Source organism: Mandrillus leucophaeus, unplaced genomic scaffold, assembly GCF_000951045.1.
Source record: "Mandrillus leucophaeus isolate KB7577 unplaced genomic scaffold, Mleu.le_1.0 Scaffold1491, whole genome shotgun sequence".
Taxonomy (NCBI): Eukaryota; Metazoa; Chordata; class Mammalia; order Primates; family Cercopithecidae; genus Mandrillus; species Mandrillus leucophaeus.
This window is the reverse complement of record NW_012101467.1, coordinates 264,750-288,144: the sequence shown is the minus strand read 5'-3', so window position 1 is coordinate 288,144 and position 23,395 is coordinate 264,750. Positions and strand designations below refer to the sequence as shown.

The window sequence follows — 23,395 nt, the reverse complement described above, 5'->3', positions numbered from 1 at the left end:
GCTTGAGCTCAAGTCAGCGTGGGTGCATAGCTGGTGAGAATAACACATTATTTTCCTTAGAAATCTCTGCATACGATTTAATATTTTATCAGACTCAGCTTTACACACGTCAATTTAGTGCTGTTAAAAATCTGTTTACTGTTTGATAAATATTTTTGTTGGCATGACAAAGCTGAAAATTCCTAAGTTTATATATACTCATGTAGTTATTCAAATTAATCAATAAATATTTTTTAATGTAATATAGCATTTTCTCATTAGCCATGACTTCCATTTCCATGCTGATCTTGATTTCTGTTTCCTGGCAGAAAACTTGCCTTCTTTTCACTTTGGCAGGGCTGCCGTTTATAAGTTATTCATTCCCTTTTTGGCTCTTCCACACTGCATTCTGGGCCACATGTCTTCCGTCATGGCGTGTAGCTGGAGTCAGCCACGGGAGGAGCCTTCAACAACGTAATTAACGTGAGCGCTTGGACTTGTACCTGCAGAATAACAAAAGGGAGAATGTTACTTCATCAGCCCTAGAAAGATCAGATGTTAGAAGATCTTTGAGAAACACATAGGAAAGAATTGAAATACTTTTCCTTCTCTGCAGTTCCCCTGAAAATCTGTGTGTGCATGTCAATAATGCATATTGTGATAAAATTAAAAGAGAGAGATGTAACACACGCATAATATATATAACATATACATATATTTATATACATCTTCCAATCATTTCTTCTAATTGAGAAAACACGTGGGTGTTTAACAGTAACCAAAAATAGAATTCAAGGCGTATTTACTTTTCTGCTGTCACCCTCAAGGATGTCTTACCATTTCCTCCTGACACCTTATTGAATGGGAGACACCTAGAACTGAAAGAGACAGCAATAATGTACCTCATCATTTCTCAGGCAAAAGGCCAAGAGGTTATGTAATTTACCCATTGTCCACTTATAGAGTGACAGAGCTGAGGCCAGAATGTTCTCCTGGTTTCTGTCATTGAAAAGTCAGATTATTTAATGGGTTTCTCAGTGAAAATCTTATTCCGTGTTCTCACTCATAAGTGGGAATTGAACAATGAGAACATTTGGACACAGGAAGGGGAATATCACACACCGGGACCTGTCGTGGGGTGGAGGGAAGGAGGGAAGGGTAGCATTAGCAGATACACCTAATGTAAATGATGAGTTAATGGGTGCAGCACACCAACATGGCACATGTATACATATGTAACAAACCTGCACGTTGTGCACATGTACCCTAGAACTTAAAGTATAATAAAAAGAAAAAATTAGCTACAGAAAGAAAAAGAAGGAAACACCCCCCCCCCACACAAAAAAAAAACAAAAAAAAAAAAAAAAAAAAAAACCCCCCCCCCCCCCCCCCCGCTGCCAATAAAAGAAAATCTTATTCAAAATGTAAAATGAGGCATTTGGTCACACAATCATGCATTCGCTCCTCTATCCATCCAATAAATGTTTACTGTGTGTGTGTCTACCTATGCCAGGTAATGGTCTTCGTGTTCTGTACTGGGAACAAAATATTGAAGAAGGCACAGGCCGGGCTCACTAACACTTACGCTTGAAGTAAACAGATGACTTTGGCAGAGTTCAGGGGCCATTAGCAAGGTGAATGTTGACGGCTCACACAGCACACAGCACCTAGCCTAGCTGTGGGTGGGAGGGCATGCAGGATGGCTCTTAGGGAGGAGGTGGTTGAAAGCTTGCCTGGAGAATTGGTGGGGATAGCCTTAGCAAAGGAATGGATGGAAATGACGTGATGGAATCAGCCATCCAGGTCCCAGGGGGAGCGTGCTCCAGTGCAGGTCTGAGGCTGCAGGTGATTCAGAAGAGCTGGGTTGCAGGGTCAAAGAAAGGAAGAGGAGGAAATAAAGAGGGTGGGATGCCTGGGGCCTATCATATCTCATAATATACTGCAGGGCTTTGGCCTTGTCCCAGGTGTTAGAAGCCTTCAAAGCTGGAGCAGAGCTTATTTGACTACTTCCCATTTTAGAAAGAAGAGAAGGTGAGGGAAAAGGAGGACTGGAGGAAGGAAGCCAGTTAGGAGGTGATTCCCTGGGTGACAGTGGTTGTTGAGAACTGGGCAGAGCAGTAGGCTGAGGAAGGGGCAGGTTCTGAAGTGTGAAAGACAGGAGCCTGCCTCACTGGATGTGGACTGGTAAGAAGGAAAGAACAGTCAGGTATGAAAGCAGGTTTCTGCATGGGCAGCTAGGCTCATGGGCAGATATTGACTGCACTAAGATTACAAACAGAGGGACAGCTTTTGGAGGGAAGGTGACAGTTTCCATTTGCAAACAGCTGCATTTGAGTTCTCTGCATGTGACAGGGACCAACGGATTGTCTCCCAGTACTCGTTCTCTTCTTCCTCTGTTGTAAGACGATCTCCGTGGCTAGGTACGTCTCACCCAGAATAGAGACATGTCACTGCATCCCTTAGTGCTGTGTATAGCTAATGGCATGTGAGAAGTGATGGTGTACCTCCTAGTGATGTCCTGGAGAGGTGCCATTCTGGAATGGCAGGGGCAAGACAACAATGAAAGTGATGGGCCACAGAGTCCAAGGTGGAGAGGAACAGAGGTAAATGAAGGGGAAGAGTATAGGAGAAAGTAGTCAGGTTAAAAGTCCAGATGGGAAGTCTTATATTTAGAGGAATGATTCTCAACCAGAGGAAGACTGTTACCCCCCAGGAAACAGTTGTCAATGCTTGTGAGCAGTCTGGATTGTCATAAAAGGGGTTGGGGGTCTTGCTGATATCTAGTGGGTAGAGAGTACTAAAGTCTAGTGTACGTCTCAGTCTATTGGACAGATGCTGCTAAACATCCTGCAGTGTGCATGTCAGCCCCCCACAGCAAAAAGCCATGTCGCTCAAAATGCCAATAGTGCTGGGGGTGAGAAACCATGGCTTAGAGTATAGGCAGACATGGTAAATGTGTGCAGTGAACCTGCAAGTCATTAGGGAATGGCAAGGACTGTAGTAAACTGTACGGTGCATGACCTATCTGAAGGGGTTCAAATTCTTTAAACATGTACACGTAACTATGCACTCTGCAAGCTAATCAGAGTACATCTGCCTGACCAGGCTCAGCCCACAGGCTGCCAGTTGCCTTTCTCTGGACTTAAAAATTTTGATGAATCTTAAGAACTTACACACTCGGATTCAATAAGCGAGTGGGAAAACACACCCAGTCAAGGTTTCCTAATGCATTACATGTATAAAGTAAACTTGAGTTTTCATCCTATGTAACTTGCAAGGAAATCCATTATATGATTGATTTCTTAAATTCTGTAAGCTGTAAGCCATGGTTTATTTTTGTCAGGTAGTGGGGCACATGAGAGCCTGCTTTTAGCTAATATTTGATGTGATTTTCTCCAAAGACAAAGCTGTTGGTGAAGCTTAGAAGGAAGAGTCCCTGAAAGAAAATCTGCATTCTAATTACTAAGAATGCATTTTCTAAAGACAAAGAGAAAGCTTAAAAAATACCATGTGCCAGCAACATAGGTACACAAATAAGATATGTATGTGTAGAAAACTGATAACCAAGCGAGCCACAGCAGAAGAGCACCTTTATTTTTCAGTTTGAGCCTCAGTCATTGAGTTACATTTAATAAAATTCCAGGATCATGACAGGCTTTCAGCTTTCTGGTGTGATGACTTCCTTGCAGTTGCCTTTTGCATCTTTAATCCTTATCTGAAGACGCTCAGAACATTGCTTCATGAGCAGAGTAAGAATTAGAACAGTTCTGCAGCCTTTCTTTCCTTGCTTACTATTCTTTCCTGAAAAGTTGTTATGCAGAAATGACACGTGCATCTTTTGTTATCAGCTATGTCAGTGCCCACAGGGACAATTAGTGTTTGAAGACAGGCACAATATTTAAAGGCTGTTATCTGCTGGGTTGTATCTTTGGAGGCTTTTCTGTGGGAGCGGGCATGGAGCACTTAATTTACCAGAACAAGTATGCAGAGATGTGGACATCGGCGGGAGTGTCCTAAACTCACCTTCCTAAGCATCCACAGCAGAAAATGTATGTGACCACTTCAGGATTCAGTCATGTGTTCGAGAGAGGAATGCAGTGCAGTTTTTTCCAGAAATCTCCCCAGTTGACAATATTTTCAAAGGAAGCCTTCGGATATTGGCTACAATTTTGCTCTGGGCTCCAACTCTCACCCAGGGGGTGCTCCCAGCCTGGATTGGGCTTGGCTTGGTGGGGAGAGATTGGGAGTCTGCCGACAGTATGGGATACTTGTGGTACTCTTCCCCAAGAGCAGGTGTGCTTTGGGGTTCAAATCTCCGACTTCAAAACTGTTAAAAAAAAAGGGGGGTCATTGTCCCCACTGAAATGAAAGAGAATCAGTCATGCCCTAAGACACTTCAGTATGGAACAATTGCTCTCCTGTCCCAGCTGAAGCTATGTTATTTATTCTTGCGCCTATTTATGTATTGTCTCTTTTTCCTGGGTATAGTTTAGCAAACTGGTTAAGAGCAATTAACCACTAACTACTTTCCTCCCACTGGTTCTAATCCCAACTCCACCACCTTCTTACTTTGGGTTGTTTAGGAAGCCATGCAACCTATTTGGTCTCCAATTTCTTCTTCATAGAAATGGGAGAAATAATAATACCTACGTTATTAAGTGCTGAGAGAATTAAGCAAGACAATACTTACAAATTGTTTAGACCTGGAACTGACACGTGGAAAGTGGTTGATAAATATTTGTTGAGTGGAAGAAAGAACATTGAATTAAGAGCCCAGTGTCTGCATGCAAGTAGAGCAGTTCTAAAATCGCCTGGGAATAATAGGAGATGGTGCATTTCTGTGCAAAAGAAGAGACCTGTTTTTTTTCAGTCAACAACTTTGAACGCTACAAACATGAGTTTACAGACCTCCTTTAAGGTGAAAATTAGCAGAGCTATTTCAGGTCTGGTCTCCCCTTCCATGACTTTGCCCCCTTCTGTGGCTCATCCTCACCCCTTCAAGCTTCTCTTACACTCATGATGGTTTTATAAATCTGAGCTTCTAAGCTTGGCAGCACAGCCTACTCCAAAGGAGAGCCATGAATGTGGGAGGAGCCTGTCATCCATGCTGTGTTTCTCTTCACGATTGAATCTGGGAGGGGCTGACTGTCAAGGGTGAAGGGAGGTGAGCCCACAGTCTCAGCATCATCAGGGAGGGAGCTGGAGTCTGTGCCCCTCGGGACAGACGATAGTGTTCCTTTTCTTATGCTTTTCAGAGGAGCCTCACTGCCTCCCTGAGTTTGGGATGGTGACGCCGTGCTGCCAGCATTCTTAAGGATGGGAACCAGCCTGGCTGATTAATCCCTGTTACTTTTGCATCCAATGAGAATTAGAACTTTGACTGGAGAATATAGACAACAATAATTTGCATGTAGGATAACATCTGCCACCAAGTAGAATGAGTAAATTCTCATGACTCCAGGTTTTAGTTTGAGAAAATCTTTTAGAGATGTGACCTCTGGTTTTTATTTTGGAGGAAGAAATGCACAGTGGTACAAAGTTGTCCCGTACTTGCTAGGATCATTCCTGCTCTGTGTAATTCTGACACCCCTGAAACGACCACATTCTCAGCCTTTTCTTCCGTGGACTGCAAGGCAGACCAGCGGGGGTTACCAGTGTGGGCTTCAAAGTCATGAGGTCCCTGCCCTGAAGACTCCTCACAGGTGGAATGGCCTTGCCAAGGCTCAACCTCCTCTTACTCTAAGTGAGGGAGAAGAATCAGCACTTCACTGAACTTTCCTCTGGAAAGAGGAGCTTTCCAGAACTTTTGCCCTGAAGCTGCAGCTTGTGAGTGCAGCACGTGCGTGAGTGAGTGACCTCTCCCCAGGTCAGAGCAGCTGAGAAAATCCTAAGCACTCAGGGACAGAGGACATAGACTGATGTGCACATCCTTGCATGGAGTTGCATCTGTCTCAATAGCTAGTGTAGGCGGTGATAAAAATGGCTCCCAAACCAAAGTGGCTGACAACAATAGTGGTTTCTCACTTGTATTTGTCCACTGTAGGGGGACTGCCACTTTGCACCATGAATGGGACCCAGGCTCACAGTCACCATCTGTGACACGGCTGGTCCCAAAGAAGAGGGAAAGGGAAGCATGGTGAGGCCCACAGCGGCTCCTGAAGCTTTTGTTAGAAGGAGCACATATCACTGCTACTCACATGTCACTGGTCCTACCAAGGTTCATTGCCTCCCAGGGGCACAGGAGGGAGGGGCAACACATTTCAGAACAATAGTCCAGTCCACTGCAAGTGTAGTGTGTGCATAACTGCATCATGTATCTGTCATCTGTAGCATGGAGTTGCTCTGAGGGATTGCATTTGAACATACCAAATATTCCATTTTGCTCCTTGGGACCTTTCGTCAAATCGATACCAATGTGCTGCCTCTTTTTCCTTCTTCTTCTTATCTCCTTCTGTCAATGATATCTCCACCTTGTCCTCCTCAGAAGAAGAAATCCAAAGGCTGGCGCCACCACCTGCCTGGCCGTCTATACCTTATGTTGAGGGATTTTGGCCAATGCCCAGGAGCATGGTCTGTCTTCACCCATTCTTTCCCCAGCATACCTCCACTGGCACTGCCCATGTCAGGCTGGATGGCGTTGCTTACCTGTGGATGGATACTCTTTGAGAGGCAGGTCCAATCAGACTTGGCCCCCCTCTGGAGCATTTTGCTTTTTCACTTTATGGTATGTGAGTGTGGCGGTCTTGTTTGCAGGACGAGATTCCCCTTTGGGTGATTTTCTCACACTGGTGCTGAGCTGTGCTTGCTCAGGCTTTGCAGCTGCACCAGTCTGCAGGGCTGACTTGGGTGCTGGTGCGCCACGAGGTGCCCTGTGCCTACCCCAGGGAGCACAGCTACAGCTGTCATCTGAGGACTTACATAGACTCTTATCCAAGGATTGAATATTTTTCCACCTTTTGAATGATTCTCATTTCCCTAGAGGCTCTATTTTAGAGAATTGAATTGACCGTTGATGATAAACAGTTCCAGTTTAGAAATACCAATTTACTGTCATCAGTGACCGTAGACATACTTTATAATTTGACTTGATTAGCACTTTCTTCTCTGTTAACTGAAGAGTCATCCCGTGTGAGTGATAATTTCATTCTTTCCACCATCTTTTAACAATATACTCTACAAATGTTCTGATCATCTCCTTGAACCTGCAAATCCAGCTGGATGGAAACAGCTGGCTGTAAAGCTGGAAGATGAGTCCCATCCAGTCTCAACTCGCAGGTGATGACCACCTGCCTTCACTCCCTCAGAGCCACATCTATGTCTGTTGTGCCTTTTTTTAATTTTTTGTCAAAACATGTATAAATCTGAATGATATTGTATGTGACCAGGGTTTGTTAAGTGAGAAAATAAGATATGTATGCAAGGAAAGCACTTGCTGTCTTATGAAAGGGGCACCTGATTTGCTGAAGTGCGTAGTGATTTTAATTTGCACAAAGCATTCCAGTTTTCTGGGCTGTGAAAGAAGCAGGTTGACTTTCCCTCTGCACACAGATATGAAAACGCTGCTCTTTAAAGTCGCTCCTCAGTCATCTCAGCCCTTCTTCATCCTCCTCCCACAAGTCAGAGACACTGCAAGGAACAGACAGCCCAGACTCAGCCTCCTCCCTGGGTGCTTGTTCTGGATCCCACTTGGAGTCTCCTTGCCCTCAGGCCATCTGGACTTGCAGTCTTCGCCACCGGGTGGGGATTTGAGCACTTGAGTTCTTTCCTCTGTGTGGGGCTAGTGGTTGGGCACTCGGGTGCAGCAGGATGTGGTCATCTCTAAGACAGTGGAAGGTAAGTTCTAGAAAGGGCCCCCCATGGTTCTTTGAAGGGCTGTGCTCTTACATGGACATGGAGGCCTTCAACTCCGTAGCCAACAGACCTATTTTCCAGATGACCAAGCTGAGCCCCAAAGGCTGACTGATTTCGTTGAGGTAGCAGAGAAAGGGCGGAATCCCATCTTCTCCTACTTCAGAGCTATTTCTACTGCGACGCCTTCTACTCTCCATCCCATGTGAATATGATGACCAATTTTTTTTTTAAAGTCAAAGAAAGATAAAGCAAGACCTTTCAAATAGTAAGAGTTTTAATTGATTGATGTGAAGCAAAAATTCTACTGAGGGACCTAAGAGAAAAAGCTAAATTTTGTAACGGGAAACAGCGGCAGTAGCAGTTGTTGGGAGAACAGGGAGGTGGAGGCTGAGGCAGGAGGAGGACCATTATTGTCTGAGACTTGGAGATGTGGAACCTGCTGCAAGGGCAGATGTGTGACAGGAGCTGGGGGAGGTGCTATTGTCCTCTATTTCTGTCACCTGTTTTCTCAGGACGGCATAGGCAGCATTTCATGTTGATGGACAACTAGCTTTTTGATACTGCTTTCCTAAGTACGTGGATAACGGAGCCACAAGTGGCTGCTTCGGGATCTGGTGTTTGTCCACTCTGTTAACTTCTTTCTTTTAGAAGGAGAAAAACTTATAACATCTTTTCTGTTTATCCCATTGATTTAGCATCCTGATATAATTGAAATTGCATTTAAAATAAGAATTAAAAGAGAAAAACTTAAAGATTCATATGAAAGGAGTGTTTCATTGTTATCCTCCCTTCTGGAAAGTAAAACAGCTTTACGTATCTATTCCATGCATGGTTTATTGAAGGGACAGGGTATAATATGTTTTACTATATCTTTGCTCAAAATTTAAGTACAAATCTTCTTTGCTTCAATTGGATTTTCCTACCAATCGAAATAGTCTAAAAAAAGATGCAAAATATAGTTACAATCTCTGCCTTGCTTCATTAGTTTAGAAACACTTCAGAGCTCAGATTGTTCTGAACTTTGATCACTAGTACATTGAAATTTACTAAATTAACTCTGCATCTCTTTTATCAGACACAATTTAAAAGAACAAGTTCTAAGAAAAATATATTGTTAGCGAATAATAATTGGAGGTTTAACAAAGGGATGTGTTAAATGAAACCCCCAAATCAAGGGCAAGTTATTAATCAGATAACCTTTGAATATGCCAGAATTAGACAAATTCTCAGTAGTTGCATGAGCTTTACTAGAAAGAGAAAGTAATAACCAGAGTGCATCAGTCAGTTTAATTACAACTTAATTTTTCAAAAGTATCCCTAAGGAATTTCTCCAAAAAACTTGGGAAAATAATGTAGCTAAGTTATACCCAGTATATTAAGCACTTAAGTGTGTGTGTTCCTTTCAGAAAATTTGGCAGGGCACACAACTACGTTCGCAAAAAGCTAAAATATTAATAGAAGTATTAACATTGTCAGATTTTACAAACTGGATTGAAATTTATCATGTGTGCCATAATAGTGGGCTTTTCCTTCAGATCAGAACATTTTTAAAGGGGAGAAAGACAAATTTAAAGGAAGGAGTCTTGCTTCACCACTTTTGAGCTCAGGCTTTTTTTGGCAACTCATTCGATTGCCCAGCACTGTGATCACCTAGAGGGCACGGGCACCCTCAAAGCATGGACACTGAGCTGTCGCCAGGTCCAGTGCTATCTACCAGCCACCAGTGGTGCCAGCACTGAATGATGGGGGGAAGGCTTGAGTTCTTTTATTTGGCTGGTTGGCAGTTACCAGCATCTTCATTTCAGTCTAAATTCACATGGATTCTTGAACACTTCCAACAAAAGAAAAAAATTCTTGTTTTGTACAACATACGAAGTTTACTTTCTATATTTTTTAAACCACCTATTAAAAGTCAGTCATCCTTCTACATTTGGGTCTAAAATAAAGATTTTAACTTACATTTGGTTGTTAAATGAGACTCTGGGTGTGGAAAAGGATTACTATATTTGATTCTCTTTTTTTGATCATAGAATCTGTATCTTTCAGGAAGGACCGGCTCTGTGTGATTTGGGGCTTAGCATAATCTTATTACAGAATATAGGAGGAGGAGAGATGATGCTTGGAAATATCTGTTAGGTTTACCACAAGCAGATCCTAAGACAAGGGTCTGGGTACAGTAACTTAGTTGGGAAGTGGTTCTCTTTAGCAGGGTGAGGGCGTGGGACCATGAGGTCAGCTCCCTCCAAAGAAGGAAGTCAGCTCGTCAAAGGGGCTGATGATGGAAGCAGGGCTCAGTCTTGCCTGGGATTCTCTGAGGGATGTACCGACCATGCTCAGATTTCCCACTGAGGGATGTTGATGCAAAAGCTGGAGTATTTATTCATCAGCTACCTCTTCATTAGCAGACACACAGGAAACCATACATTCAGGAAGGAACAATCTACAGTGACCCCCAAGCAAGGAAGAAGGGAAATGAGTAGGGTATTGACAGCCTCAGCTATAAGAAGCATAGCTAGAAACTCATGTAAACACTGGGAATGTCGACTGTTTTAAATTCAATGGAAGATGGTATTGAATCCACGTACACACAGGTTATCATCATAAGCTCTGCTAATGGAGAGTTATGTACACTGAGCGCCTGTGGCTTGGTGCATTTCATTTTGTCTCAGCCCTTGACTCATCACCCATCAGAAAGAGTACAAAATGGGTTTAAACCTAATCAAGCCAATCTTAAGACATCTCTGTAGATGCACAGATTCTACTGGAATTTCTGAATAGATAGCCTAGATCCAGACCCATAATTATTTATAGTCTACATGTTAATATTCCTTATCACTGCTCTAGAAATAACATTTGTTTTCAACATCTACGTGCTTTGATTATGACAGAGTCAATGGGAAACCTCAAAGCCACATGCCTCCCTTCTCCCATCAGGGGCTCCTCTGTTCATGTCTGAGAATATGACCAGACAGGTCTCCTGTTTGTTTTTTTTTTTTTTTTGAGACAGAGTCTCGCTCTGTTGCCCAGGCTGGAATGCAGTGGCACAATCTTGGCTCACTGCAACCTCTGCCTCCCAGATTCAAGCGATTCTCCTGCTTCAGCCTCTGGAGTAGCTGGGACTACAGGCGCCTGCCACCACGCCCAGCTAATTTTTAAAAACATTTTTAGTAGAGACAGGGTTTCACCATGTTGGCCAGGCTGGTCTCGAACTCCTGACCTCAGGTGATCTGCCCGCATCAGCCTCCCAAAGTGCTGGGACTACAGGTGTCAGTCACCATGACTGACCAGGTCTCTGATGTTTGTGGATAGAAATTTCACACTTTCCTCACCAGCTTTCCTCTATTGGTGTGAATAGACTTTGGACATTATAATTCCTTTGTATGTAAAATTTTGGCCTCACTCCAATTATTCCATCTATTACTCAATAAACAGAAAGAATAGGAAGTGACCACCCACAGGGTGCCTCACTGTACTGTACGCTCAGGACCTGCAGAAATGGAATTCAGTGGAGGCAATACTAGCAGAACTCAACCCCTAAAATTTATAGGACAACTTCTATCTGCTAAACACTGCCATGGGTAATCAAACTTGTTTGATTACCTTTGGAGTTTCCCAAAGGTCTAACAATTTCATGAGTCACAGAGGCCAAAGCATAGAGAAATTGAAGACAAGTGGCAAGTTTATGCACTTGGGGGATGAGTAGCCAAATGTGAGTAGATGACAGAGTAGTTCTTTATATCAAAATGATGAAAGCTAGCAATTGAAGTGCCATTAACTTAGAACAAACCCCCTGGTTTTTTCAAGTGGGCTCTGAGAAGAGAGTGGGATCAGGCCATGCCCTTTCAAAAGCGCTAATGGTAAATCAAAGAAGAATGTGACAGGGTCTCTGGTATCATATCATTCATAACCAAGGCTTCAACACACAGTGCACTTGCTGTCAGACGAGATTAGACAGACAGGGTGGTGTTTGGAAGAAGCTTAATGCCTGACTCTTGGGAAACAGAAGGGCAACCAAAGCAGAGAGTCCGGGCATCCTTCTTTAATTTACCATTAGTGCTTTTCAAAGGGCATGGCATTTATTGGTCAAAGATGGATACTTTCTGAATAAGTGAATAAGTGAATGAATGAATGAACAAATGATCAATGCTCAGTTATGCCAGTACATGGAGAAACTACCTACTATACACTGAGGTTCCCCCATGGGTACATACTGTGTCTTCTGTTGCCTTTGCACTTGTCTTTCCTTGGAGGGATGAGCCGGGGGCAGGATTATCCCATCTGCATCAGAATGCACTCCTGGCCCACCCTCAGCTCTCTCAGGGGAATTTTCCAACAGCCACCCAAGCGATGTGCACTAGGAGTGGACAAAGAGATTGACACCTGGCCCTGTGAACCTGAAAGCAAATCCAAGCTTCCCCTCCTCCCCTAATCCCTCATCAGCTTGCCAAACAAAGAAAAAGAGAAAGAGAGACAATGTGATAGATAAAGATGTCATAGATAGAGTGTTTCATTGAAGAAATATTTGTTTATCAACTTGAATATCAGTTGCCAAACTCTACAATAGCTAAAGAATATGGTGCTTTCTAAAATGGATTAACATTAAAATACTCCAGGATGGATGTACGTCCTGAAGATTACCCTTCTGTTAGACTTTTCCTCCAAAAACTATTGTGTATTTTCACTGAGGAGTATGAGAAAATGCCACTCTAACTAAAATAAGTTTATGTTAAAATGAGTACAGTATTGTTTACTAATATTTACTGTTTTCTGAACTTACTGAATATAAAGACCAAAAATACTCAAAAAGCTCATATGTTATCATTTCCTGGTGTTCCACCTGTAGTTTCTTATGGATGACATTTTACAGAAGCTAACACTTCTGACTCCATTTTTATAATAGCTTAGAATTACTAAAGAGGATTGGGTGCTTATCATAGAGGAAATGAAATCTTTGAAAGTATTTATCTTATTTAAGAAATGCACAATAGGTGGACTATCAGCTGTCTTTCTTAAGTGCAATAAAGCTAGCATTTTAGCTCAGAAATGAACAAGCAGGCGAAAATGAGTGTTTTCTATCTTAGACTGACCAGTGGTTTCTGAAATTTTAATATTGTTTCTGCTTTGCTACTTTAAAATCAAAATAGATTTTAAAATCTCTGGGGAAACAACTTTGCTTTCCTTTATTCTTCATGCTGAAGAACACACTCTTAGAATTCAATAAATAATATAATAATACACTCTGACCTTAGAAAATCTCTTTTTATTCCCAATATATATTTCTAGAATCTGTATTTTAGCTTCTGGGAAAGAATTCCCAAATTGGCCTTCCTACAAATCAGTGAGGATCTCCAGTGTCATTTGGTCATCCCTTGCGTTGTCTGAGAGACATTTGTTCCTCCTTCCTCACCTTGTCCAGGAGCGGCTTCTGCTCTCCCTGCTGCCGGCCCACATCGCCATGGAGATGAAAGCGGAGATCATCCAGAGGTTGCAGGGCCCCAAGGCAGGCCAGATGGAGAACACAAATAACTTCCACAACCTGTACGTGAAGCGGCATACCAACGTGAGGTACGACGCCGTGCTTACTCCTTGGCTGGTCTGGGAGCCTGTTTGCCTGATTGGAGACATTTTGCCTGGGATCTCACGTCTCACATCACTGTCTCTCCTTTGTGACAGTGGATCCTTTACAGGGGAAATAATCACCCAAATTCTGCCACCCCACTCACCTGTTGCTGCCTCTCGGGGCCTTCACATTAAGATGAGAAAATAGGATGCTGTTTGCTGTATTGGATTGAGTTGTCCTTCACAGCCCTGGCTTCTGTGGCCAAGCATCCGTCACAGAAAGGAGTGAGGGGGACAGCGGGGTCTTCATTCTGGAAACCCTGTGGTCAGATTGCAGTAAGATTGGAGGGAGAGTCTGTGGGATCTCCAGGCACAAAGACTGAGTCCTCCAAATAGACTTTGCAGGAGCAGGGCCTCTGTGAAGACAGCACATCCCAGGGAAACGGGGTGTTCTTCTCTCCATCAGCATGAGGAGTTTCTCAGATCTGGAAAACCAGTGACCAGTGTCACAGAACAATGATGTGCACCTTAGTTAATTTACTGTGAAAGTGACTGCTTTTCTGAGACTGGTAGACTCATATCTACTTCCCAGGAGTCATTCTGGGAATTACAGTGCCTAGGAAACTAACATGTTATCTTCATGGGATTATAGTAGGGAAGGAGACTGGTGTGAGGCTTCTGTCTCCCACGAGCTCTAGAGAGGAATTGTGAGGAGGCCTCACGTGAGGCTGGAGAGGATCGTCCCTCCCATTTCTCTCCTGCCCCTGTCTCCGAACCACAGCAGAGCGAGGCTCACCCAGACTATCTTGATTTCTGTGTCCCTCCCTTTCCCAGTACCACTTCTTTTGGGGGTTTGTTCTTTCATCCACTCAGTGTGTTAATGCACTACTTTGCATTCTAGCTGTGTGTATTTGTCCATTCTTGCACTGCTATAAAAAACTACTTGAGACTGGGTAACTTATAAAGAAAAGAGGTTTAATTGATGCACGGTTCTGCATGGCTGGGGAGGCCTCAGGAAACTTATAATCACGGCAGAAGGTGAAGGGGAAGCAGGCATATCTTATGTGTCCGGAGAAGGAGAAAGAGAGGGAAGGGGAAGGTGCCGCACACTTTTAAACAACCAGAACTTGTGAGAACTCACTCGCTATCACGGGAACAGCAAGGGGGAAATCTACCCCTCTGGTCCGTTACCTCCCAGGCCCCTTCTCCAACACTGGGGATTACAATTCGACATGAGATTTGGGTGGGGACACAAATCCAAACCATATCACTGAGTTATCACCATAAGTAACCTGTGCATGTATCTGACCTCATTTGTTATGTTTTGATGGTCTTAGTTTAGTCGTTAGAGTTTTTAGAAGAGCCAGGCTGCTTCAGGTTTACGTTTTTTGAAGCTTGTTAATAAGAAATAAATTTAGCTGTTACTTAAAGACATTGTTAGGACAAATCTCATTTGACACCAGATTTTAGAAAAGCTATATAATACCCAAGCATACACAGATGTCAGTGTGATACAGGAAACTCATATCAGGAAGGAGGTAACAGAAACACATTTGTGTATGAATGGGAACTAAGGAAGCATGACTGGATGGATACATGATAGTAAAAACTAAATACATTCAAAGAAAGTTCACACATGTTAAGGAGTAAAATTATTTAAAATACTGGCTTGCCTTCGGGTTTGTGAGCATTTTGCCTATACAATTACAGAAGAAACATTTAGTTATGTAAGTATATTATGCTATTAATGGCTCTTTCTAGCCTTAAATGTCTGAAATTCAGCAATGCCCCTCCCGTCTTGGGAAATATTTTTAAGTCACTTTTTGACCACTCAAGTATACCTGACACTTTGGCCTTGTCCTCCCACTTAAAGAATTTTCGCATCCCTTTGTCTCATGACATTGCATTCCCTTAGTTTTCTTCTGACAGTCTGTTTTGTTCTTTTCTTTTCCCTCAATTAAGTCTGTCCTGTAAATGAGAATATGTTGGGGGCTCTCTCTTACCTCCTCTGTGTTTCTCTCCAGTCCTCTTCCAGGACTTTAATTCCCACCTAAATGATGTTCATACACAGGCCTCAACCATAGCTTTCCATACTCATCTACTTAATGTGTATCTAAGACACCACCATCAAGCACAGCACAACCAAAGTTGGACTAGTCATCTTCCCCTACACACTTGTTTTGATTTGCACAAACCTAGATTTCTGAACTCTGTTGCTCAACCAGATATAGGATCTTCATTTTCAATGCTTCCCTCTCCCAGACAACCCCTGCTACAACATCAAATTAGTGGCAAATCAGTTCATTCTTCTTCCTGTCTCCCACGTCTGTCCACTTCTATTTCACCACATTATAGACCTTCAGTGGGGCTCTCCAGGATTCCAAGGATAGAGTTCTCACTGACCTGCCTGCATCCAGGTTGCCACAGCAGGAGTGATCTTTCTAAAGTGGCAATATGGTCAGGCTCTAGGTGGGGTTTTCTTCCTCTATGGTCCCATAAGTGCACTGTACTTTCTCTACCATAATCCTTTGCAGCTTTATACCTTGCATCACAATTGGCTGCTTTTTTTTTTTTTTTTTTTTTTGAGATGGAGTCTCACTCTATTACCCAGGCTGGAGTGCAATGGTGCAATCTTGGCTCACTGCAACCTCCACCTCCCAAGTTCAAGCAACTCTCCTGTCTCAGCCTCACAAGTAGCTGGGATTACAGGCACCTGCCACCGTGCCCAGCTAATTTTTTTATATTTTTTAGTAGAGACGGGGTTTCACCATGTTGGCCAGGCTGATTTCGAACTCCTGACCTCAAGCGATCCAACCGCCTTGGCCTACCAAAGGGCTAGGAATACAGGCATGAGCCACCATACCTGGCCACCTGCTTACCTTTTTAATCCCTTTGCTGCAAAATAACCTCTGGACCAGCTTAAGCTATCTGCAGGTAGCCTGTGTCAGAGCTGCTTTGTTCACTGTAAGTTTTGAGCACAAGAAGCACTGGAGACGATGTGAAAAAAAAGTAAGTGGAGTCAACTGCCCATCCACACGTGCTACCTCCCGATACTGCTTTGAATCAGGGACTCTTTCTCTGAGCGAGCATGGTTCATCCTTCCTCTCGCACAATGGCTCAGCACTTGTGATAGCTGCCACTGTAAGTCAGCATGGAAGAAATAGGGATGATTTCTCAGGGATCATCTGAACAGAGTGGAGGGTAAAGCTGCCCTCGAAACCCTGATTTTCCTGTAACCATCAGAGCTCTCCCGTAGGTCGTGTCCATCAGCAGAGGAGCAAGTATTTCCTCTAAGGTGCAGCCACACATCCTGGGCTTAGCAGAAGGAGCAGAGTATGGCCAACAGCAGAGTCTTGCCCTGCTCTGGCTGAGACCCTGCTGACTGGTGCCCCTGTTTGTACTTTTTTTTTTTTATTGTAAAATATGCATAGCATAACATTTACAATTGCAATCGTTTTTAAGTGTACAGTTCAGTTGGATCACGGACACTTACGCTGTTCTACAGCCATCAATATTGTCCATCTCCAGAACTTTTTCTTCATCCCAAACTAAAGCTCCGAACCCATTAAACAACAACTCCACACCTCTCCTTCCCCCAAGTCCCAGGCAACCAGCATTCGAATTTCTGTCTCTATGGTTTGACTATCCTGTGTGCCTCATTTATGTAGAATCATACAGTATTTGTTCTTTGCACCTGGCTTATTTTACTTAGCATAAGGTTTTCAGGAGTTTCAGCACATGTCAGAACTTCATTCCTTTTAAAGGCTGCCTGACATTCCATTGTATGGATAGACCACATTTTGTTTATTCATCCATCTGTCCATGGACATTTGGTTTGCTTCCATCTTTCGGCTATTGTGAATACTACAGCTATGAACATTCATGTACAAATATCTATTCAAGTTCCTGATTTCAGATCTTTGGATATATACCCAGAAGTGGCACTGCTGAATCATATTCAGTATTTTGTTTAATTTTTTTGAGGACCAACCATATTGTTTTTCAGAGTGGCTGCATCATTTTACGTGCCCACCAGCAATGCACGTGTACTCCAGTTTCTCCAGGTTCTCATCCACAACCATTATTTGTATGTTTTATAAGAGCCATCCTAATGGCTGTGAAATAGTAGTTGTTTTTGTTCCATGGGACATCTTAAGTCATACATATTCACTTTGTGAATCTCAAACCACCTACAGAAATTTAGGCTTCTTTATAAGACCTTGATACAAATCAGAAACGTGTTATTGTGTGTGTAGGAAAAGTTGCAGTGTGCACACAGGTGCTGTGTTTCCCTGTTTTAAACACATAAAGCTCTAAGGAATCTCACACTCGCCTTTCCTAGTGTGTACATCCCATGAAGGGAGCTGTTCCGTCATTTCCTAAGAGTGACCTTCCCGGCCTCCTCACTGTCCAATCTGCCCCTACTCTTCTCTCTCATAACAGTCTCGTTTTCCTTTGTAACCCTTTTTATGATTCGTAATTGGACATTTGTTGATGTCCACATGTGTTCAATACATCGTCCCAGCTAAATTCTGAACATCAGGAAGATATTCCATGTCTGCTTCATCCTGGCAGATAGGAGGGATTCCAGAATCATTTAATGAATATTTTGTAAAAAGAGGATTATTTTTCCAGTTTCTACTTTGACTCAATATAAACAGAATTTTTTTAAATTATTTTGCTGCTTCACTCCCCATCTTAACTACAAAAGTTTAACCTCAAAAATGTTAATTAACAAGTCTCAAAAAATGTTTATATATTCTTAATTCAAAAAATGACATCTTACTCATGAAAATATAAACAAAATTACATGATTTTAATGGCAAAATTATTATTACTTTCTTAAAACATGGATAAACTGGAAAACTCTGTCTCCCCACCTCCTTCCTTCCCACAGCATCTTATACGCTGACATTGTTGGCTTTACCCGGCTGGCAAGTGACTGCTCCCCAGGAGAACTAGTTCACATGCTGAATGAGCTCTTCGGAAAGTTTGATCAAATTGCAAAGGTGAGTGTTATGAATTCTCTTGCTCTCTGAAGATTTCTAAACTCTTGGTTTCATTTTTCTTCATCCACCTATCAATAGTTTACTTTTTCATAAAAGCATCCTTTAGGAAGGTTGTTTGTAAAAGTTGGATTTCTTTGCTATTGGTCTTTCATGAGCCTCAAACCTGTCTCAGGGATGAGAAACAGCATGGCATATCATTATCACGTTTTTATCTATTTTAAAACTTCCCCCTATGTATAATTCAGCACACATATAATAAATACATTCCAGGCAGTGAGATTCCGTTTGCAAATCCCTCTGCATGGTACTATTTTAGGTGCTCTTTGAGGCATTTCCATGTCAAGGTTCTGGTAGGATCGTTTCCACTCCTCTAGTTGCCAACATTCTCTATTCCTATTGTTAAGCAGGACCCTGGAAGAACCCCTGAAATAGAATGGGTATCTTCCATGCAAAGCCTTCCCCTACTCTTGTCTCATTTTTATCCTTTGATTCTTGTGCCACTTAAACAGAAATGGAAGTTCAGGGTCTTCCATTTGTATGCTCTTTCATGGACAATTTCACAGATAGGAGTTGACGTGAAACTATCTGAAACCACACTAGACCCTATTATTTATTAGAACTGTCACAGTTGCCGGTGGCCATATCGATGGCAAAAAGTTTCTTCCTGCAAGCCCTGTACTTCTCATTAAATGTTTCTGGTCAATTCTCTCTTTGAATTGTTCCCGACGACAACAAAAATGCTTCATTATGCCTACTAATATCAGTTATTTATCTATGGAAGAATTGGTCCTAAATTTAGTTCACTGTGTGATTTAGATCACTTTTCAACAAGACGGAACATTCCAGCCAAGTCTCTTAGGAAGAAATCTGGCTTGCAGATGTTAGTATGATTATTCTTGTGCCCAACCCCCCAAGGTTTTTGCCTCCTGTAGTTCCGCTGACCATGACATAGCTCTCACTGGAGATTGTAAAAAATCAGCTAAAGCACAGCTCTGCTTCCTTCCTTTACCAAGCCAAAGGAAGGGGGTGAGTTTTATGGGTGTTCATTTATAGGAAAAGAAAGGTTTGAAACTTACATGATGTCTTAAAAGTTTGAATTAATAAAAGGTCATTTTTGTTGGACTACCTATTCGTGTTAGGAAGAAACATTTCTATCTTGGCTGGGAACAGCATAACTCCAATGTTCAGATGACATTCTCTCCTCTACGTGCCTGTCTTGGTGTACAGGTTTCCTTCTTAGAGGATAAGGGCCCACCTAACTCCAGTTCTACCTCCTCTTAACTAATTAAATCTGCAACAACCCTATTGCCAAACAAGTTCACATTCACAGGTATCAGGACTGACTTTAACATGTGAGTTTGGAAGGACACAGTTCATTACCCATAACAGAGGTACTTGGTATGACTTCCTGTAGTCAGTGGAACAAAGGAGTGTACAGCCTTGGCTTTATCCATCATTGGTCAGAGGGGCAGTGTGCCTTCATCATGAGTTCATGGCTCACTGTTCAATAACGGGGGGTTCTTGTCAGCAAACCGACACCCCAGTGCATTGAGTACTGTGTAAAGCACATAACCTTACACTAAGGAACTCGAAATCATTGCCACTCACTGTAACTTTCATGATTTTTAGTCTCAGAATATCTGTTTAGGAAGTATGGGAGGGAAGCTTGGTTAACATGTAATTGTTTGCCTTTTTCTTGTTTATGATATTGTCATCAGGAATTACTAAGCACATCATCTGTAGTACTATAGATACATATGAAAGTACATCCTGGCTTGTGCACTATCAGACAGGGAAAGAAATATGCAAAATATTCAGCAAAACTAACACACGTTTGAGAAGAAGATGTGTTCACTTGATTATTTCAAATTTGTTCAGTTTATACGGAAGCCTGTGTTCGTGTTAGAGAAAAAAAAAATGCCCGCATTTGGTACATCTTTTTTGTTTTTAGTTTTCTTTTATTTTACTGAAGAGTCTGTAAGCTGCATCAAAGGGTTAGAAACAAATAGAGGATCAACATGTATGAATGCAGTTAATCTAAATATTAAAATATAAACACAAAACTTAGCCCAGAAAAATAATGAGGTAGTCAAATTTTACATTAAAACAGTTGAGCCTAAGATGAGAATTAACTTTTAAATTACTTGGCAGTGTTTTGAATGGTAGTTTATTAGGTGTGGTGATGTCTATCAGAAGGGACATATCTGCAGGTAAGAATGTAGGGAAGGACGTGAGATTCTAATTCACACTGAGTGCTGGTCATCATTTTCTACTCTGAAAGACTCAGCTGTGCATTGAATGTTTTATTTCACCATAAATGTTTGGAGCTGCTCAGACTAAAGAGATTGGCCCCATCACCATCCTTCTCTGCTTCTATGGAGTATAAATCATTCCAGAACATTCTCCCTTCTTTCCCATTTTTTTCCCCTTTTCTTTATTTATTCCACTTTGGAAATTGGCACGTAGGGGAGGGCAGCTCATTCTGGTTGGGTGGGTAATGAAGGGAAGCCCAACTGGTTCTCATTGCTCTCTCCAGACGCCCCTGGAATGGTGTGAGCAGAGCTGGTGCTTGATGATATTACATAAATCTAGATCATTTTGCAAGTGGTTAATGCAACTGAAATTCTGTAATTTATTCTTCCAGGAGAATGAATGCATGAGAATTAAAATTTTAGGAGACTGCTACTACTGTGTATCTGGACTCCCTATATCTCTCCCTAACCATGCCAAGAACTGTGTGAAAATGGGACTGGACATGTGTGAAGCCATAAAGTAAGTGGACTGCTTAGTAAGCATTTTTTTATATGCTTTAAGTTCTGGGGTACATGTGTACAACCCGCTGGTTTGTTACATAGGTATACATGTGCTGTGTTGGTTTGCTGCACCCATCAACTCGTCATTTACATTAGGTATTTCTCCTAATGCTATCCCTCCCCAACCCCCTCCCTGAGTGATGTTCCACTCCCTGTGTCCATGTGTTCTCGTCGTTCAGCTCCCACTTATGAGTGAGAACATGCGGTGTTTGATTTTCTGTTCCTGTGTTAGTTTGCTGAGAAGGATGGTTTCCAGTTTCATCCATGTCCCTGCAAAGGACATGAACTCATCCTTTTTTATAGCTGCATAGTATTCCATGGTGTATATGTGCCACATTTTCTTTATCCAGTCTATCATTTATGGGTATTTGGGATTGGTTCCAAGACTTTGCTATTGTGAACAGTGCTGCAATAAACATACGTGTGCATGTGTCTTTATAGTAAAATGATTTATAATCCTTTGCGTATATACCCAGTAATGGGATGGCTGGGTCAAATGGTATTTCTAGTTCTAGATCCTTGAGGAATCGCCACACTATCTTTCACAATGGTTGAACTAATTTACACTCCCACCAACAATGTAAAAGCATTCCAATTTCTCCACATCCTCTCCAGCGTCTGTTGTTTCCTGAGTCAGGAAACAATAGTAAGCATTTTTTTTTTAACTGTCTAACAATTTGGGATTGTAAGTCTCACCCATGACTATTTCTATTGTTCTGCCTACTGGCATTAAATACATTATTGTGCATTTAAATATAATTGTGCAGAAACCCATTTGTTGGGATGTGAGTAACACAATGGAAAGTAAGACTTCATTAAGTGTTTAGTATTATTTTTGTTTGTTGGTTTGCTTTTGAGATAAGGTCATAGTCTGTCACCCAGGCTGGAGTGCAGTGACCAGATCACAGCTCACTACAGCCTCTACCTCCTGACCCCAAAGCAATCCTCCCACCTCAGCTTCCCAAGTAGCTGAGACCACAGACAAGCACCACCACATCCAGCTAATTTTTGTAATTTTTGTAGAGACGGGGCTGTCCCTGTGTTGCCCAGGCTGGTCTTGAACTCCTAGGCTCAGGCGATATGCTTGCCGTGGCCTCCCAAATTGCTGGCATGATAGGTATGTGCTGCCTGAGCCAGCCTAGTATTGTTACTATGAGCCTTAGATTACAGTGAAACTGAGTTGGAAATCTATAGGAAGGGACGGTTTTGTTTGTTTCAAAGGTGATTTTTAAAAGAAATTTTGAATGTCTTCTTTGATCTTAAGGTAAAAGTGTGCACATGTTATCATCTTTCCAATTTCTGACAAATTCTGTGACTTCACACACATCGTAAGGGAAGAGGTAGTTTTTACAACCAGACTGCAGTTAATATAAAAAAAAAATACAAAAATATTTTCGTCAAGTCAAAAATGCTCAGCTCTGTGAATTTAATTTTAATTTGTATTTGTAACATATGTTTTCTGCATTGCATCTATAATGTTTTTCACTGTGATTCCAGAGAAGATTTGCTTACATAGAATAATGATATCATTACTATTGACTGCTACAAGGTAAAAATATAAGGTAAAAAGGTAATTTTTATTACCAGCATCACAGTTTTATTAGCAGTACCTTCTTTAGTAATGCCCTTTGTAGAAGCCAGAACATTCTTATAAATAATAAAGTCTTTTTTTTTTTTGCTGACTGCATAATTGGAATATTGTACTTCATTGGGTTTTTCATTGTCCATTTTGGTCAAATGATTTGACCTTATCCTCCACTTTTTAAAAAAAAATCTGAACAGAGTTGGAATTACAAGCTTGATGTTCTTCTTCTATGTCTCACGATTAAAGTAGAAAGGGCTTTATGTGAGAATACATCAAGTCCTGTTGTCACTGTGTTGATCATATGCTGAAGCGACTAAAATATTAACAGGTGACTTCCACAGCCCAGTCCTGGGAAGATTAATGCCCCCACCCCACGCCACCTCCCCACCGCACCCACCACATATACACACACACGCACACACACAGCCTCAGCCAATGAAATGGAGAGACCCACATGTTCCATATTCACTAGCTCTGTAGCAAACTCCTGCATGCTTCTGTCGGCCCGATCAGAAATGGGAGGGAAATAAAGTCGATGGGAGAGTTGAGATGCAAAGAGTAGCTAGTGTGAACTCAGTTTCCTATACAAAATGCGTAGT

The 23,395-nt window shown here is 42.1% G+C and overlaps 1 protein-coding gene across 1 annotated transcript in view; it reads left to right on the top strand.

The window, feature by feature from the left end:
* ADCY2 (adenylate cyclase 2 (brain)) overlaps positions 1-23,395 on the top strand; it is a 215,173-nt gene that overhangs the window by 57,331 nt on the left and 134,447 nt on the right. The window contains exons 3-5 of the mRNA XM_011974827.1: positions 13,247-13,395; positions 18,287-18,398; positions 21,043-21,170. Of these exons, the coding sequence (XP_011830217.1) occupies positions 13,247-13,395; positions 18,287-18,398; positions 21,043-21,170 (389 nt within the window). The remainder of the gene's footprint in view (positions 1-13,246; positions 13,396-18,286; positions 18,399-21,042; positions 21,171-23,395) is intronic.